The following is an 18931-nucleotide window of genomic DNA, read 5'->3' on the forward strand; positions in this document are numbered from 1 at the left end:
TAATTTATATTCTCGTCTTATTTCTTTGTGAAGGAACTACAAATAAGGACTCCCATTTTCCACAAAGCTATAAACACTGAACATTTTCCACCCTCAATGCTGCCGTCGAGGGCATGAAACTATGTTTTATTAAAAAGCAAGTGAAAAAAGAGGCATTCAGTGGGTCAAAGGAAATAAGCGTTTCTTTGTAAACATCAGCATTCCCATTTATTCCCCTAATAACTGACTGTGTTCTTCCCAGCACAGAAAACACTCTTGGTACCTGTCCTCTTCTGCATCCTGTCGTCTCGGGGAAGTTATCTAGTAAAGAACAGGTTTTAGGAGCTCCTTTACAGGCATTTTCATTTTTCCTTCCTAGAACAATAAATGATAAAACCACTGTTAGAAACAAATCACAGTAAAGCTTTAACTCATCCCGTTTTGACCAGATACAATCTATATTGTCCTCCTCGCTGTAAGAATGAGAAGGCCGAGTAAACACAAGAAGACATAGTGTCCTGTTCCAATAAACCATGACTGGCACAGAAAGGCCCAGAGCTCTCCACTCAGCCTTGGACTTCCGTATTTGACTAAGGATGTCTAACGGACAAGGCATGTGCTGAATACTTATTTTTCCCCCTGTGGCAGGCAGAATAATGGTTCCTCCCAAAGACGACCACATCCTAAGCCCAGGAACTCGTGAATATGCTATGTGACGTGGCAAGGGGAAATTAAGGCTGCAGGTGACATGGAGATTACTCATCAGCTGGCCTTTAAAGAAGGAGATTATCGTGGATGAACTGGCTGGGCCCAGTGTAATCACAGGGTCTAAATGTAGAAGAGGGAGTCAGTGCCAGAGTGATACAGAATGAGAAAGACTTGACTGGCTATTGTGGGCTCCAAAGACGGAAGGGGACCACAAGCCAAGGAATGCGGGCAGCCTCTAAAACGAATGCAGCCTTGATGACACTTTGACTTGAGCTCAGTGAGACCCAGAACTGTAAAGGTAAAACATCTGAGTTATCTTAAGCCACGACATTTATGGTCATTGTTATAGCAGCCACAGTAAACTAATCCAACCCCCGGCCCTCAAGGAAGGAAAATAGCTTATGTTACAGTTCTGACCTAAACGTGCGTTTTCTAGGACTATATTCTAATAACCTACACATTAGTTTTCATTGAGATTTCATGTATTTTCCAATGTACATCTCATCCTTTACATGCTGATAAGAATAGGATTTCAGGGGAGACGGGGGGAGGTCTCTGAGAGATGGGGGCTTCTCTGAGGGACTCGTCAAGAACACAGATTTTGGGACATAGTCTAAAGCACCCTGGACTATGCAAATTCCTTCACCATTGACAAAATCACTGCTTCTGAAGAAAGATGTGCTCAGGAAGGTACAGAATCATTTGCTCTCAAGGAGGAGGAAAACAATGGGTTTTTTTTAAAAGGTAGAGACATTGTAATTCTCTGTTCAGGATTCCTACAAGGTACTGATACACCTAAAGCTGAGTTCAACTTTATTTAATTAACGTTAGTTGTGTCCGAAGATAATCATATACTGAGAATAACATGAGAGTTAACAAGGAATGTATCTTAACGGCAGTCTCCTCGATCAAATGGACCTCGATATTTTAGAAAACAAATTCTATATTTGTTTTTCCTAAGTAATCTGTCTCTTGAGTAAAATGTTAGTTGCTGTTTTTAGTTACGAATTGAATAGGAGTTTAATGATAATGTCAGTGTGAACCAACAGATTCTTGTATACGACATCATAAAGAATGTTCAAGCCCTAGCTTCCCATGCCGTCCTAAACGCAGGATCTGGGGATGACTTAGCAGGAGTACCAGTTGTGGGTTCTGTGTGTTCAGGCAGCAGCTAAGTGAATCCTGGGCCCTTGAGGAGCAACCAGAGGTGTCTGGATTTCCCACGGGCACAGTGGTGAGGGCTGAGCACGTGTCACGTGGAGAACACGTGTGCCTCACCCGAATGATAGCTAATAAATGGGGAACCTAACAGATTGGGTCACTAGGATTGCCACTTGGTGAAGAGTGAATTAAAGAACACCTCTAGCCATTTAGACACATAAATCTTTTCTAGTCTGTAAACACAGATTCTCTGTAGGGGAATCTTGTCGTTCGTGGACTGCCGTTGGTAGTTTTAACTATTCACATGTGATCGGGAGGGTTTAGGAACGCAACCCACTTCCATGGTGCTCAGCATGCGCCAGGGACCACTCACCCAATGCCTTCAACACCAGGGAGGGAGACGCTATTAGAATCGTATTTTATAGAAGAGGAAGCGAGGCACGGAGAGGTCACACGGTAAGTGGCAGAGAGGGAATTCCAGTCCAACTGGACCCAGAGTCCATGTTCTTAACGGCGACCAAAGGATGTCTCCATTACTGTTACATAATGTATGCTTATTATGTAATAAAAACTAGTATCGCTATCATTTACCTGTATGTCAGACCTTTGCACACTGATCCTGGTAACAACCCCATACTCGAGGCACTATTTTCATCGTCATTTTTCAGCTGAGGAATCTGAGGCTCAGAGAGTCAGGAACAAGCCCACATCACACACTAACAAGTGGTGCTGCCAGGACCCCAACTCGGGATCCTCAGTCTCCAAAGGCTATGCTTTAAAGCATGATTTTCACCTTGTTGCGTCTTGGATTTGAACATAACTGTGCAGAACAAACCGTTCCGCGGAGGAGAAAACTGCCCAGCAGCTGAACTCAGTGTGGCTTTGTTTTTAATTTATTATTTCTCACACAGTTTAAAGTAACTTTCAAGAAGTGATAAACTTTGTTTCTTTGGGAAAAATAGCCCCAGAAAGAGATCTAACTGCCAGTGCAAATCTGAAAGAATCAACTGAATATTTCATCTACATGTGAAGAATACACTTTATGAGGGATATTCACGGAGGTGAGATTTTTAAAGGTTCTGGGTTGTATCTCTCTGCAGTTTCAAGGCTTTACTGCTGGGATGACAATAGGTTCATCTTGCATGACAGCTCTGATCAGCTGACAGTGGCTACCTAGAACACTGTGTTGAGCAGGATTCAGAGGTTCACCTTGAGCTCATCCAGAAGGGCTACTGGGATGGGTTAGCACTATCTCCCATGGGCTCTGGAAGAAAGAACGACTGTGCATGTGTGGCGTATTTGTTAACACTATGTTTTAGCGTTCATTGTTATAACAATAAACGAGCAAAACAGATGTTCTGTAACATTCACACAGCAATTTGAAAACATCTGTGGGGAAAAATTAGTTATGTATATTTGTTGATTCGGTCTTTCTTTTTTTTCTCCAACTCAAAAACGTTGATCATTTAAAAAGGAATAAATATACTTCAGAAATGATTGGGTTACTTAGAGAACTTCCATGATTCCCACTTACATATGGATAGAAATGAAGCTTGCAGCCACGGCTTCAAGGCCTTCAAGAATCCAGCAGCATCCTTTCCTAACTAGGCTAGACAACCTCTAAGTCTTCACAAGTCAGATCCTCATGGGCCTCTTGTCTGAACCTGAGCTCTCAGCATGGCTAAGAAACGACCTTGCCACCTCCCTCCCCTCACCTTCCTGACCCCTCCTGCCGCAGGATTCCCTCCCCTCTGTCTCCAGGCCAACAGGGCATCTGCCTTCAGAGGTGCCACCCTGCTTCTATGCAAGCTACAACACTAGCTGCCTTCAAAATTCTTTAAACTGTGAAATTTGTTTCCAGAAAACAGTTACTGGGTTCCTCCCAGAAGCCTGGAACCACAAACAAAAGACCACAAAGAACCTTAATAAAACTTCTTAAAAGAGCAACTATGGGAGTTGTATTATTCTACGATCATAAAATAAAACTAGAAATTAATTTCTATTTAATTGACTGCAACTAATTGGAAAACAGATACTTATAAAACACATACACACACTCTAAATTATTTGGAATCGAAATGGAAATTGAGATAAAAATGAAGTCTTTTCTGGGGGGAATAATACAAGTGAAAATATAAACTATAGCTTAAGGAAAGTATCCAAAGCTGAATCCAGAGATCAGTCCATAGCCTTAAATGCTTTTATTAATGAAGACGAAAGAATGAAAATAAATTTACTAAGAAGTTCTGATTGAAAAGTTTTAAAAAAATGGATAAAATAAACAACAAAAAGAACATGAGGAGGAAGAAAAATATAAAAGCAGGAATTAGAAAAAAATCAAAATAAGGTGAGATATAATTTGAGGTTTTTAAAGAACATACTAGATCACTCTGTCAAACTTAAGGAGAGAGAAAAAAAAGAACAAGCAAATTCCATTCAGTGGGAAGAAGAATTTAACAAAGATCAAGGAAGTAAAAAATATTTTAAGAAATTACTCTAATTCATGGAAAATCAGGTATAATCAAAATATATGAAAATTTGTAAGTTAACAAATATTGTATGATTCCACTTCTATGAGGTGTCTGAAGTAGTAAATTCATAGAAACAGAAAGTGCAACGGTGGTTGCCAAGGGCTGGGGGAGGGCAATGGGGAGTGTTGTTAATGGGTACAGAGTTTGAGTTTTGCAAGAGGAAACTCAGTTCTAGAGATTGGTTGTGTGAAAACATGAATATACGTGACCCCATTGAATGTACACTTGAAAACAGTTGAGGTGGTAAATTTTAAGTTATATGTACTGTGCTACCATTAACAAATTTTTTTAAATACACAAAAACCTTAAAAGTCAAAATGTTGCCCCCAATGAAATTGTCTCCATTATTTATTTCCTTTCTTGTTTAACACTTTGATATGCCCTATAATGCTTTGCATATTTCAACCTTATTAAAGTATGTGCTTTTAGCAGAGACTATGGTTTCCGGAAATTACTGCCAGGATGCATACTATTCTGAAGACTTAGTGTAGGAAGCCCAGTAACTTCTATGAAGCATGAGGATGTTAATGGAACGGAGCCATCAGATGAACTGGTGAATGCTCAAGGCCAGCAGAATTGACTCATTTAGTGAGATGCCAATAGACAAAATTAGCATGTTGTTCACATATGGACCTTATTATAGCTCTACTTAAAAAAATCTTGTTGGCAAAAAGCTGACACAGTCACTTGAAATCATGTGATGTCTCTTCTGTTGGACAGTTCCCTGAAAATATTACTGAAGTCGTTCTTCTTTCTCTGACGTGTAAATCTTAGTATTCTGAAAGCATACCGACATAAACAACAGTGCGATTTGTCCCATAATACAAACCAACTGCCTATCATCCTCTCAATTTATTTTCTGCAGCTAAAGATGTGTGACACATGCTGTTTAGTCTTCAAAATGGATTCACTTTTGTTCAGCTACCGTTAACCCAGGTTAACTTGAATTTTCCAGAAGAGAGTTGGAGAGAGCTTTAAAGATAAAATTCAGTGCTCCTCATTTTGAGGACAGATTGATATATTAACTCATTGGGGCCCTGTCTGTGTACCTGGGCCTGGGTTCAGCTCAAGGAATATTAGGTTGACTGTGAACCTCTTCCTATTCTTGATGAGCTCAGACACTAGTTATTATTGACTTGTCACTCTGCTTTGTCATCACCCCTAACGGCTCTCACCGCGGTGACATCCTTTTGGCACGCAACATCGTCTCCAAGGTACAGGAGCAAAAGAGGCTCAGGAAAGCTCCTTTCTAAGGCGTCGATGAGCACGTGGTGGGCTCTTCAGTTACGTCTGTACGGTAGGGTTACTCTTTGTAACATATCATTTAACAGGAAAGACCAGGAAAATCAAAGTACAACATATATTTATCCAAATACACACATGCATATACACATCCATGTATTTACATGCACACACATACACACAGATGAATGTTCCTACGTAGTTTCAAGAAGCAACAAATAGATTTTCATTATCTGGGTTTCCCAGGTAGTTTCCTTTAAGTCAGGGAACCCTAGCTCTGGGAGGTATCGCCAGAAGTGCCCCCTTCCCATCAGGTTGCAGAGAATGATCTGGAAGTAGCACGCTCACCTTGCTGCCACAGTGTAAACTGGCTCCAGTCACCCTTTTCCCTCAGGTTCTCATCTTCAGGCAGAAACAGGCCCTGGGCTCTATCCATCACTGCAAGGCCTTCATCTCGGATTAACTTCCAGTTTCTTTCTAAGGACTAGAGGGAAGATTCTGGTTTTACTGGACTGAAAATATGCCTGGTAAACACCTCATAGTGATGTTCAGCTTTTTGTTTGTCTGATTAATAAGGAATGAAATGTTCCCTCTCATCTAGATTACTTATTTCGATTTCCTCTAGGACCTCTTGTCAAGGGTGTAAAAAAACCCACCTAATAATTATTTTTCAGAACCAAGTGCCTTTGCAGCATAAACATTTCAATAATTCCTAGGAACCGCCGAGAGCAATTCCGTCTATAATTTGTTTTCAAGTTTGCCTAAAGGTCGTTTTTTTCACAGACCCTAACCAACCAAGAGGACTTATCTTGTTGATCATTATTACATCAGGACCCTGCCCTACAGTCCATGTGGCACTCCAGCATCCAAACTGGAATTCAAATCACAGACTTAATTCCACCTCCCAAGAGAGGTCCTCATAAAGATGCCATTCAACATGGTAAATATTAATTAAACTTTCAAGAACATTGGGAAAATGTCCATTGGAGCATGTGATGTGTTATAAAATTAGTAGCAAAATGAAGCCAGTAAATGTCCTCGTGTTCAGAATTCAGCCAAACAAAAACATTTCTTTGACTTCTCACTTTGAGGGTGCCTTAGGCTCTGTCAGTAAGTGCCTGGCTGGTGCGGGTAGATCCCGTGGGAGGAGAAGGCCAGGCTCTCCTCCTGGGAACCCTCACCACACAGCGATACTGACGAGCAGTGGGGATGGCAGTGGGGTGGGTGCCATGGGGGACAGCAGGCCAGGGCAAGCATCCGGAGTGGCAGCCTAGGAGGAACCACTATCAGGAGAAAAGAATAAAAATGGCATGAAAGAGGCTAGTTTGAAATTAATAATTTCAAACATTTAATTAATAATTTCAAACATTTCTACGTTGCATGGGAAGTGGATGGGGTCGTGGAGTCTACGGGTACCCGGATAGGGAAGAACACAATAGATGATTTCAACGAGAATCAGGGCTCAAGAGCAAGGAAGTAAAGCTGATGAGTTACAAACACATACAAAAAATGGAAGCAACAATCAGCGCGCTCTGAAAATGGACCGAGTCGCCTCATGAAACAGGGGTCTCTATCTTTTGAATTATTCAAAAGAAGGCTGGATGACCAGTTACCGGGTGGAGCAAAGCACAAGAGAAGGTGTCAAGTGTTTTTACCGACCCGTGCTTTATGAATTAATGATTCAATGTAGGAAAACCGAGAAGGAGCCAGGAAGCCGGCACGAGCACAGGACTCCACCAAAGACAGACACCCTCAGAGATTTGTGTGAAGACACGGTAGCAACTTCAGCCAAACCCAGGGAACACTTGTGACATTGTGTGACCACATTAGGTATATTACAATATTCTAGGGCAAGCGGTAGATTTTAAGATTAGATACTGATTTTATACCGCTTTTTTCCCCCTTGTTACTTTGAGTCTATTGACATTTCTTTTTTAAAAAAATTCAGCTTTGAGGCTTAATTAACATATAAAATTGTAAGATATTTAAAATGTAGATCATGGTAATTTGATATACATATACATTGTGAAAGGAATCCCCCCACCTGGTTAATTAACACATTTATCACCTCACATATTTATTTATTTGATTTTTGGGGAGTGAGAACATTTTAATTCTATTCTCTTAGCAAATTTCAATTATACAATACGGTGTTATCAACTACGGTCACAATGTTATACATCAGATCCTTAGACCTTATCCATCGTATAGCTGGAAGTTTGTACCCTTTACCCAAACCTCTCCCTACTTCCTTCGCCCCCAGCCCCTGCCAACCACTTTTCCACTCTCTGTTTCTTTGAGTTTTACTTTTATTTTTTTAAATTGAGATTCCACGTTGTAAGTAATACCATACAATATTTGTCTTTCTGTGTCTGGCTTATCTCACTTGGTGCCCTCAATGTCCGTCCAAGTCACAAATGGCAGGATTTCTTTTCTCATGGCTGAATAGTGTTCCATTGTGCGTGCGTGTGTGTGTGTGTGTGTGTGTGTGTGTGTCTTACATCTTCCTTATCCACTCATCCATTGATGGACACTTAGGTTGTTTCTATATCTTGGTTATTGTGAATAAGGGTACAATGAATGCAAAAGTGCAGATATCTCAAAATATTTTATTTTGAATTATATTTGCATTTCTTTGGATATAGACCCAGTAATGGGATTACTGGGTCATTTGGTAGTTCTGTTTTTCACTTTTTGAGGACCCTCCATATTGTTTTCCACAGCAGCTGCACCAGTTGATTTTATATTTCTATGAAACCCACCCACTGATTTGTGTCAAAATCCAGAGCTGCTCTTATCATCACTCTGCTCTCTGCTGGTGTGGATCATTTGTCCACAAATAATCTTGAAACCATGCCCCATAGAGTTAAAAAACCCATCCTGAAACTGTGCCCCATTGGGTTAACAGAAACTTGGTGACTAACAGAAATTCTTGAGTTTGTCTTATAGTTTGCTATATATCTGCTTGCAGCCTACTTTACTATCCACGCTCGCCTTAATTATTTTCTTGCAAATTGCATACTCTCCAAGCTTCATGTAGCCTAAACAATAAGACGTTTGCCTGAGTTGTTTTCCAGGCACTTGGAGTCAGCTGTGTCTAGTTCAAGCTCCAGCTGGCTAAGCCTGGTTGGGACCAGTGACCCTAAAACTGGGCCTGTATAGGTGTCTGATGAATGACCGTTTGATGTCGAGGACCAAAACCTGCACGCTCAGATCATGCTAAGTGCCTCCATTTTTATTTTATTTTATCTATTTATTTTGTTTTATTAAAAAAATTTTTTTTTTAGGCCATGCCATGCGGCATGTGGGATCTTAGTTCCCCGACCAGGGATCGAACCTGTGCCCCCTGCATCGGGAGCATGGAGTCTTAACCACTGGACCACCAATGAAGTCCCTCCGTTTTTACATATACATTCCATGAAGAAGCATGTAACTTAGAAACACCTTGGGCAGACCACTGATTACCTCACCTTTTCCCTACGTCCAATCACCTTTCCCCACCCCTAAGACCACCCTACTTCTTTATCCCATAAATATCTCAAGCTCCTTGCCTTCAGGGAGGCAGATCTGAGACTGGTTCTCCCGCCTCCTCCCTTGGCTGCCTGTGAATAAATCCTTTCTTTGCTGCTGCGCACCTGGCAAACGAACCTGGTTTGGTAACAATTTCAACATTATTTCATCCCAAGAAGGTAATTCATAAATAGCAAGTCAAAGACTGCATTGCAATTAAGAGATACTCAAAAACCCTCACTTAGGCAGGTCCCCAGAGTGAGAGAAGACCATGGTTTTCTCAAGAATCCCAAGATCATGGAAAGGAAAGAGAATGCACCCCAGATACATCTCCCCAAATGCACCCAAATTGCCAACACTCTCCACAGCTACTGTAACTTATTCAAGTTGTTAGATAAATCTGTCTAATTCTTGTTAAACTGCCACAAAGACAGGCGAGAATTACCTCTCTAACACTTGAAATTACTTTTCAAATGAGGTTATCAGTGCCTGATATGGCAGGCAGGCTCTCACCCTCTGCCCTCCCAGTATCTTAGTGGCTTCTTTCATTTCTTTTGAAAGCTGATTTTAGGGGCATCTTTGGAAAGAGCTGATCTTTTGTTCCTAAAATAGGGCACAAAGGCCTAGGGAAAATGCTCAAGTGGCTGCATCACTAAATAAAATGTTTAAATTTTCTTTAAGGGCAGGCTGTCTTTTACATGTGAAACGTCGTTCCTGTCCCCTTCTGCCCCCTTCTCCCCAAGGTCCCCCCAGGGAAGTGTTGCTGCAGAGGGACTTTTCCTGGAATAGTGATGACTTTTTAAAAAAACTTTCTTGTTTGCCCTTGTTATACGTGCCGCAGGGGTGCTGGAGGACAGACTCTGGCAGAAAGGAGCAAACAGATGCAGGGTCTCCCAGCCGGTCCCAAACTGGAAACACTCTTGCGGCAGTGCCACCGAGCTGCTCAGCGTGCTTGGTGCTGAGCAGACACTGCACCGACGTTTATTTTCATCATGAAGCAGCCACTCAGCATGTCCTCTTTAGAGTTCAGTACTTTGTCGCGGAATTTGACAACTGGAAGTGTCTGGGCTGTGAGTGCAGTGGAGACTTTTCCACTTTAGGGATGACAGAGGACTTGGGCCGGTGACTGAGCCTAAGGTCTCACAATCTAGCACCAGAACCGGCTCTGCGGTGCCCCCTGATTATCCCCGGGGCACCTGTGGGAGGAGGGTGTCAGGCTGTGGGGGGCTCCGCGCCCTGCGCCCCTCTGGGGCAGCAGAGCGGCCGTGGGTCCCCGTCTCCTGTGACTTACAGGGCACACACTGGGCACATACTGGTGGAACGGGGTGTCCCTGGCTGGGAACTGGGTGCGTCTCAAAGGGGGCACACACTGACAACTGGGGAAAACTGGGCTAACCAGATCACACCAGTTCTACCTGGTGACGTGATGAAAAACACAGAGATCACACCCATCATGATCCCCTACGTGTTCAACAGAAACATTTCTTCCACTAAAGTAAGGACTGCTTGGGGGTGTTTTGCAGCTTTGGAAAGACATGGCAGGGTCTCTTTTACGGGTATCAGGGAGAAATCTGGAATGGGACCTGGGAATGGCATTTTCAAGCACAAACCAATGAACTGCACTGTAAAAAATTCACATGGTTACAGGGGATTAAAGACCAAACCTAATGACGTGTGTGCTCGTGAGAGAGAGAGAAAGGGAGGGGAGAGAGGGGGGTGAGGTGGAGGAGTAGGAGGAAGAAGAAGGAGAAGGAAAGGAGAAATGTATTTCTCTACAGTAATGTTATTAGTTGTCTGACTTGGCAAATAATTCCGCTTTTTAGGAAATTCCAACAGGAACTTGAAGGCTCACACAGAGCGGGCCATGCCTACATTTTTAAAGGTTTCATTTGACATATTACTTCCTTGACCCTAAATTCATTCATTTCATGAAACTGAAAAGAGAAACTCATAGGGTTGGTATTTGAGTTGGTTGCCCAGAAGACAACAGCTTCTGATTCACGTTTCTTCTTCTGGCTACACAGGCTTTAGAAAACAGAGATTTGCTTGTTTTCACAGTGCCTCATGGCCTCATAAACCCGTCATCAGCACTCGCCTTTCAGTTAAACCTCAGCTATATTTGGCATTCCAGTCATCTACAGATGGACTTCCCAGTTTCAAGCCTCATCAATCCCAAACTGTGCGCCAGCTCTCCCTAACCCACACCCTCCCTCCAGTTCAGGGCCATTTCCTCCTTTCCCAGATATTCTGCTCACCCCGCTTGGATGGCACACTTTTCTCTTCCACATCAGATTAAGTCCTCCTTTTAAAGGCTTCTCCTAAAACTGATTTCTTGCAGAAAGCCTTTAGAGGAGCAGACATTCTTAACTATTTCCCTTACTAGTTCCCTTCATTCAATTAAGACATACACATTTTTTCAAAAGGCAAATATTACTACAAGTCTTATAATGAAAGCAGCAGTATCTTACTCAAGTTTTTCCCAGTCCAGAGTCCAACAGAGTCCCAACTAATTCCTTTAAATATTTTTTTTCTCATATTTGCCTGCTTCTATCTGAATAATATGTTTATACTGCTATCTCTTGATTTATTAATTCTAGACTTGATCCCTCATTTTCTGTCAGGGAAGGGAACAAGTTAGCAATGTGATGTCTCCTTTTCCCTCTTCTCCATCTAGCAGTTCAGCTCATGTCACAAACCTTTCATACATCTGGGTAAACTCACATTTGGGTTTTCCTGAGTTGTAACAATTACACTTCATTTCACATGCAGCATTTATAAATTCTGCCTCCTTTTCTTTGGCTTAATTTTTTAATGCCCTTATCACCGTTTCTTCTTTATAGCCCTGAAAGAGTGCTGTAAAATCTCTTATACTATTCTATGCCTTGCCAAAAACATTGTATAAGCTATTACTTTCTTTCTCTCTTTCTCTGAAGATAACCCTCCAGTAGCCGTCTGCCCTGCTCTGCTCTGAACTGGTCGGTGTCTGGGCTTCCCGGACAACTGTCATCAGGGAACTTCTCCTGACCTCTGCCCAGTATGAGGCTCCCTAATTATTGGATTCTAATCTGGATAAAGAATTATCTGTGTTCTTGAGAAAGGACACACCACAGGTAAAACTGAATTTCTAAAAATGTCTGAAGTTATTCTTTTCAAAAAAATTTTATTGAAGTATTTACAATGTTGTATTAATTTCTTCTGTACAGCAAAGTGATTCAGTTATACGTGTGTGTATATATATATATATTCTTTTTCATATTCTTTTCCTTTGTGGTTTATCACAAGATATTGAATACAGTTCCCCGTGCTCTACAGTAGGACCTTGTTGTTTATCCATCCTATATGTAATAGTTTGCATCTGCTAATCCCAAACTCCCAATCCATCCCTCCCCTATACCCCCTCCCCCTTGGCAATCACAAGTCTGTTTTCTGTGCCTTTGAGTCTCCTTCTGTTTCGTATATATGTTCATTTGTGTTGTTTTATAGATTCCGCATATAAGTGATATCATATGGTATTGGTCTTTGTCTTTCTGACTTATCTGAAGCTATTCTTACACTTGATTGAAGGCTTGGCTATGTACAGAATTCTAGGTAGTAAATAATTTCTACATAGACTTTTGAAAGCATTGATCCATTGCGTTATATAACATGTAGTGCTGCTGTTGGGAAATCTGATGCCTTTTGGATTCTTTTCTTTCTTTTCCCCTCTAGAAGCTTTATAAAAGTCAACACAGTGTAGTGGTTAGGGGTGTAAAACATGGGAGCCAGGCTGCCTGGTTTGAAAATCTGACTGTGCCACTTATTAACTGTGTGCTGTTGGGCAAGTTACATAACCACGCTGGGCCTTAGAGTCCTCACTTATAAAGAACATAAAATCCTACTACTTCCCTCAGGAGTCTCTAAGAAGATTAAATGTGCTAAAAGTAATGGTGCTATATATGGATAGAGCTATGATGATAATGATGAGAATTTTAAGATCTTCTCTTTATTTCTGGTTTCCTGAAATTTTGTGGAAACGTGTGTTAGTGTAAGTGCTGAACACTTAGTGGTCCCCTCAATACGGAAACTCACATTTTTCAATTCTAGACTATATAGTATTATTTCTTTCATAATTTCTTCTCCATCTTTTTTTCCTATTCTTCCTGGAAATTTTTTTGTTTGTACATTAGACATGTTAAATTGAGCCTCTAATTTTCAAAACTTTTCTATTTCCATTTTTGTCTTTTTGTTTTTTCTTTTGGGAGATTCCCTTGACTTAGCTTCCAATAGTGCTATTAAATTCTTATTTCTGCAAATCACATTTTAAAATTTCTGAGAGTCCCGTGTCTTTGACTGTTCCTTTTTATAGCATCCTATTCTTTTTTCATGGCTACACTCTCTTCTCTTATTGCTTCGAGTATATTAGAGATATTAAGTTGGCATTTGCTCCCCCAATTTTGTTTCCCCTGAACTACAGCATTCTTTCCATTTTTGTTTTATTTTCTTTCATGTTGAGGGGTCTCTCCAATGTGTGGTGATCCTTGGGTGCGAGTCCTACGGAACTGAGTCACTGATTGGAAATGCTATGGGAAAGGGCAGGACCTATGACTGACAGGCCTCACTGATGGGTGTATCGTCAAACCAGTGTTTTCACGGGGCACCCTAAAATGTCAGGATAGACAACCCTATTTTTGGAGGCCATACACTTTCTTTAACTGCTGTAGTAGCAAGTTTCTTCTTTTGGGAAGTCCCTCTGTAATTACTTACTTCCATCTCAGCTTTCTTGGATCTGTTAAGTTAGCTACTTCTCTTTTCCATTTCCAAAAAACATGCTGACGTTGTTCATCTGTTATTGTCTCCCTCCTGTTTTTCTTTTTGTTTTTTAACTTGTGGGTTTATATCATTTTTATTATTTTACTGCCATTTACGTGAGGTTTCATGTGGGAGGTGGTAAATGAGTGTGTACAGTTTTGCTTAACCCTTCCTCATTCATATTTTCTAGACAGCTCTAACAGCTGATTATTTTCGACCGCTTACCTTCTTTTCTCTTAAACTAGAAGGATCTTGTAATATATAATTCAACCTTCTAGTGAAGTTTTGAAACAAAATCCTATTGGCCTGCAAAAGCCTTTACTAGTCCCTCAAATGTGTCTGCAAAAGACCACCAAAGCAATGATGTTTCACGTGATAGAAAGGTAGTGGCGAGAGAGAAGAAAGAATTCTCAGCATCATAGCTTACATTTTAAACTAAACTCTGGTAATCCATATATTGATTTATTGTCAACTAATTTTTCTTCACCTCTTGGCCTATACACTTTCCTTGCATCACAGTTGGTATCCCCCCAATTCCATGATGTGCTCTGATGATGATAAAATTGATTATGATGCTTGAAGCTTGATATAAAATCACTTTAATTTTGTCCTAAATCAAACAGAATTCATCCAACTGAGTTTTAAATATCTTCTTCTATGGAGGAAAATAGGCCCATTCAGAGAAACATTTTTGCTTAGGCAGTTAGGAAATGTTGCAGATTGCTAAGTAAGGAAAGTCACTAATGCATTACTTTGCTAGGGCTGCCATAACCAAATCCCACAGACTGAGTGACTTAAACAATGGAAATGCATTGCCTCACAATTCTGGAGGCTGGAAGTTCAAGATCAAGGTGTCAGCAGGTTTGGTGTCTTTTGAATCCTCTCTCCCCGGCTTGTAGATGGCCATCTTCTATGTTCTTACATGCTCTTTCCTCTGTGTGTGCCTACACCCCTGTGTGTCCAAATTTCCTTTTCTTATAAGGACACTAGTCATATTAGATTAGGGCCCACCCTAATGCCCTCATTTTAACTTTACCTCTTTAAAGGCCCTATCTCCAAGTACAGTCATATTCAGAGGTACTAACGGGATTAGGAATTCAATATATAATTCTTGAGGGGACACAAGTAACTCATAACACTAATGCAGGTTCAGGTTAGAACTAGATCCAGCTAAGAAAGCAAATAGTAGATGGGAAGGGATCAGGAATCAAGTAAGTCTATAGCAGCAAAATAAAGTATAGTCATGGAAAAAGTCAGGAAGAGTTATGCTTTTAACATGTGAACAAACCATAATACAAGAATTCACAGAGCTCAGGTTAACATAAGCAAGATTAGGTAAGTAACTGTGTATGATTAGCTGTTAAGAAAAAAGGGAATTGAGAAAATATAGACATTGGCAACTGAGAAGTCCCAGAGATGTGTATGTACTTTGAAAGGTTCTGACTCTAAATTAAGAGAAGGCATGTGGTCGAAGACCAGACTATTCCAGTTTACGCATTAAATTGGAGTCAGAATGAATTGATAATAGTGGTGCATTACTAAAATCTATACCATTTTTACCTAATTATCTAAGAACATGCTGGCTATAGTTATTTATTTTAGAAATTATACATCTGATTTTTTAAAGTCAGTTTACTTAAATCTTCGCTAAAACATGCCTATACTTTACACTGTGATGAGAAGACGTGGGTAGCAGTGTCCCCCGCCTTAGAAAGAATATACCAGGGTAGAGGGACATCCTCCTGAGCGCTGAGCTGAAGTTATGAAATCCAAGCAAACACCATAGCGCGCGCAATGCTCTCACAGCAAACTGATTTTAATAAAATCTCTAGGGAAATTAGTTGCATTGAAGGAGCAGTCTCTTGCTGGTCCTAGTGCATTTTAATCAGACCTCCTGTTTTTCAAGTTTGAATATAAAAATAAAGGAAAACATCTGACATTTCTTATTGTGGAAATAAACAAGGACCAACCAAATGAGAAAAGCAAAAGCTATTAATTCAGACAAGCAAGGGAGTCTGCCACCATCACCAGTGTTTTGGCAGAGACGTGGGAAAACGTTCTAGTGAAAAAAGAGAAGGCTTCAGGGGTGCCCTGATTGGAGGCTGTTGGCCTGGGGAAGCTGTAGGCAGGCTGCCTAGAAGCTGGGTGTTCTAGTGATTGGTTAGCGGAGCACATTTGACTTTCTCTGGTTGGTCCTAAGTTGGAAGCGGGGACAAAAATTAGGAAAGCTGTCAGTTATTAATCAAGTCCTGGCCATTTGGGGCAGAATGTTATAGAAGTTATTGTTTAGCTTTCTGGATTGCCACTGGAGATAGTAATCTGGCTTCCTGTCAGTCTGATTTATAGTAGGCTGGCTTCCTGGTTTATTTGTTGTAGAAAAGGGGTTCGGTTCCCTGGCAGGCTGTTGCAGATTGTAGGTCAAGGTTCTATTTTTATAAATGGTCTGGCCATTGCCGCTTTGTATATACAGTCTCTCGTATCCTTACTGAAGGGGAAGGATAGCATAAAGTACCTAGCACAGGGCAAGAGAAGAGTCTTGGAGGACTGAATTTTGCTCTTTCTAAAGAGTGGGAGAAAAGGGGTTTCTTCTCCTAGGAGAAAGGCAAAAAGATAGCCCAGATCGCCAGGAGAAGCAGCCAGCCTGAGGGCTTCAAGGACACAGACAGCAAAGGAGACCCACATTCCTGTACTCTAGCCCAGACTGGCAGGGATGCCAGCCAACATTCTCAGTCAGAGGAAGGTAAAAGGGGAAATAAAGTTCTGTCGTCCCTTCCCTGCTCTACCCACAGGGAACGGTGCACCAGGCTAGGCCAGGAGGGAGTAAAAACCCCAAAGTCCCTAATCTCAAGGGGGCTGCAAGTCTGACAGAGACTTTTTGTTTACATATAAAACAAACCACTTGATAAACAGATAAGCAAGTTATCTATAATGTGTATGTGCACATGCATCAATCGGTGTGTATGTATATTAAGATATAGATCATGACCTACTGAAACAGAGCAGGACCCTATATAGGGTCCTTGCCCCCCACGTCCTCCGCCTGCCTTTTGTCTGTGGAAAAACTTTAGCCAAAGAGTACATTTAATCAGAGAAGTGAGAAAATGCAGAAGCAAAGAAAAGCAGTCAAACAGGACAAAACAATAACAGTTTAGTCAGTAAGCAAAGTCAAGGACCTTTAGTTCCTTCTCAAGGGCTACAGATAATATTCTGAGCCATATCCTGTGGGCTGTCTTATAGATACTGAAACCCTCACCAGGTGGAAGAAGTGAACTACATGATGACCAGACTGTAGCCGTGACATGAGCTGCCACAATTCCGAGAATTAGCCTCAAGGAAATGGGAACAAACTGACCCTGGAACTAAAAATTAACTGTACTTAAAACAATCAAGATGACGCTGGTCAGACCACCGATGACCAATTTCAAGACGACTGCCAGAGCTGCCTGTGCCGTTTCTGCGCGTAGCCCCTCCCTGCACCTGTAAAAGCTCTCGCCCCTGGTTGTCCTTTGGACAGGAGTCCGCCTCCACACACCTGGCCCACTCTCACCCCCATCCCCGGATGCCAGCTCTTGAGCGGTGAGCAGCCAGATCCCGCTTTTGGTAACACTACTTGATCAAAAATTTTGGAACTGCAAATGGCGTACTAACCTACAGATGCAGCTTGCAGTGTAGTGCCGGGTCTGTAAGTCAAACACTGTACTGCAAGCTCCCGAGGTGGACCAGAGATAAAGCCAATTTTTAGGCATTTTTGAAAAACTGACAAATATTGAAAACTCATCAATTTTGCTTTGAGAAAGAAAATGACCTTTTAATTTGAAATAATTCAAAGAATTTCTAATATTTCACCCTTTTGATATGTTGCCATAACTGGCATCTTAGACCCTCCTATACTCGTAGCAGAGTGTCAGCTCTTATTAAGGGCTCACACTTAAACACACAGGGGAACATCCATGATGGTGGTGTTTTGTTGTGTTTTCTTCTGTTTTTGCGCCTCGTAGGAGAGGAGGAACTGAGGCAATTATTTTGCATTTGGAGAGAAAGAAACCGAGGCCCAGATGGATGAAATGACTTCCCCAAGGTGTCAGAGCAGAGAGCGAAACTAACCTGCTTCTAAAGTTCACTTTTAAATCACATAACCATCGAATTCTGTAAATTCTCTGGACTCCTGTTGTCATTTTTAGTGAAAGTATCATTGGAATCCAAAAGTCAAAAGTCTGATTTAGAAAAATAGGATTAAACTATTACGTTAATCTTAAGAAACTGCTTTCAGCACTTCTTTATAGTATGATACTTACTTTTCTATAAAATTGATAATCCTCTTACTTTATAGCTTAATTCCACTGTAAGTCTGACATTTTTGCTTCTGTCTCAATCCAATTCATTTCAAAAGCAGTTCAGTGAAAATATTCAAATACTTAATCACATAGATACAAATGTTGAACCACGAATTCACTCCTGTATAAGTCCTATTTTTGTCCAGGTGGCATTATTCATACACAACGGGTTTCTTAATTAATAAAAGCCAGAGTCTGAGAGAAAATGCCAGGAAGAGTATCATTCAATCAATCATTCTTACGCACTGTGTCACAACACTGGCAAGTTTAACTGGGCACTTCTCCAACTGTAATAAAACTACCGTATGAGGAAGGAAAACTTATCTGTGATGCTATATGTTGCTATCAGAGCAAGTGCTGTGAAAAACTCAGAAAAAGCATGCAAGAGTTTCCCTTTTTCCCAGTGATGAATGCAGAGTTAGGTAGCAGGGAAAAAAATAGAAAAGGGTTATTTTGAACTATGGTTTTCAGTTGCTATTGGCTGTTGTGTTCTCCATGTTACTACAGCTGTTTCAATGCATGCATGTTTACATCTAAATTAGCCATGGAGTAATTTGGATCAAAAAGCTAATCTCAAAAAGAAGAAGAGCAAAATTCTCAAGTATGACGGCTTTCCTCTCGCTGGAAGAGATTTCTTTTCCCTTTTCTATTTATAACCTAGCAAAGACATTAATCTAT

At 41.0% G+C, this 18931-nt stretch overlaps 1 protein-coding gene across 3 annotated transcripts in view; it reads right to left on the minus strand.

Annotated features, from left to right (window-relative positions):
* ASPH (aspartate beta-hydroxylase) overlaps positions 1 to 18931 on the minus strand; it is a 220290-nt gene that overhangs the window by 15116 nt on the left and 186243 nt on the right. For all 3 annotated transcript variants that reach the window (XM_068525742.1, XM_068525741.1, XM_068525743.1), the window contains 2 exons: positions 5970 to 6105; positions 263 to 354 (listed from right to left, as the gene is read on the minus strand). In XM_068525742.1, the coding sequence (XP_068381843.1) occupies positions 263 to 354; positions 5970 to 6105 (228 nt within the window). The remainder of the gene's footprint in view (positions 1 to 262; positions 355 to 5969; positions 6106 to 18931) is intronic.

Source organism: Eschrichtius robustus, chromosome 17, assembly GCF_028021215.1.
Source record: "Eschrichtius robustus isolate mEscRob2 chromosome 17, mEscRob2.pri, whole genome shotgun sequence".
NCBI classification, from domain to species: domain Eukaryota; kingdom Metazoa; phylum Chordata; class Mammalia; order Artiodactyla; family Eschrichtiidae; genus Eschrichtius; species Eschrichtius robustus.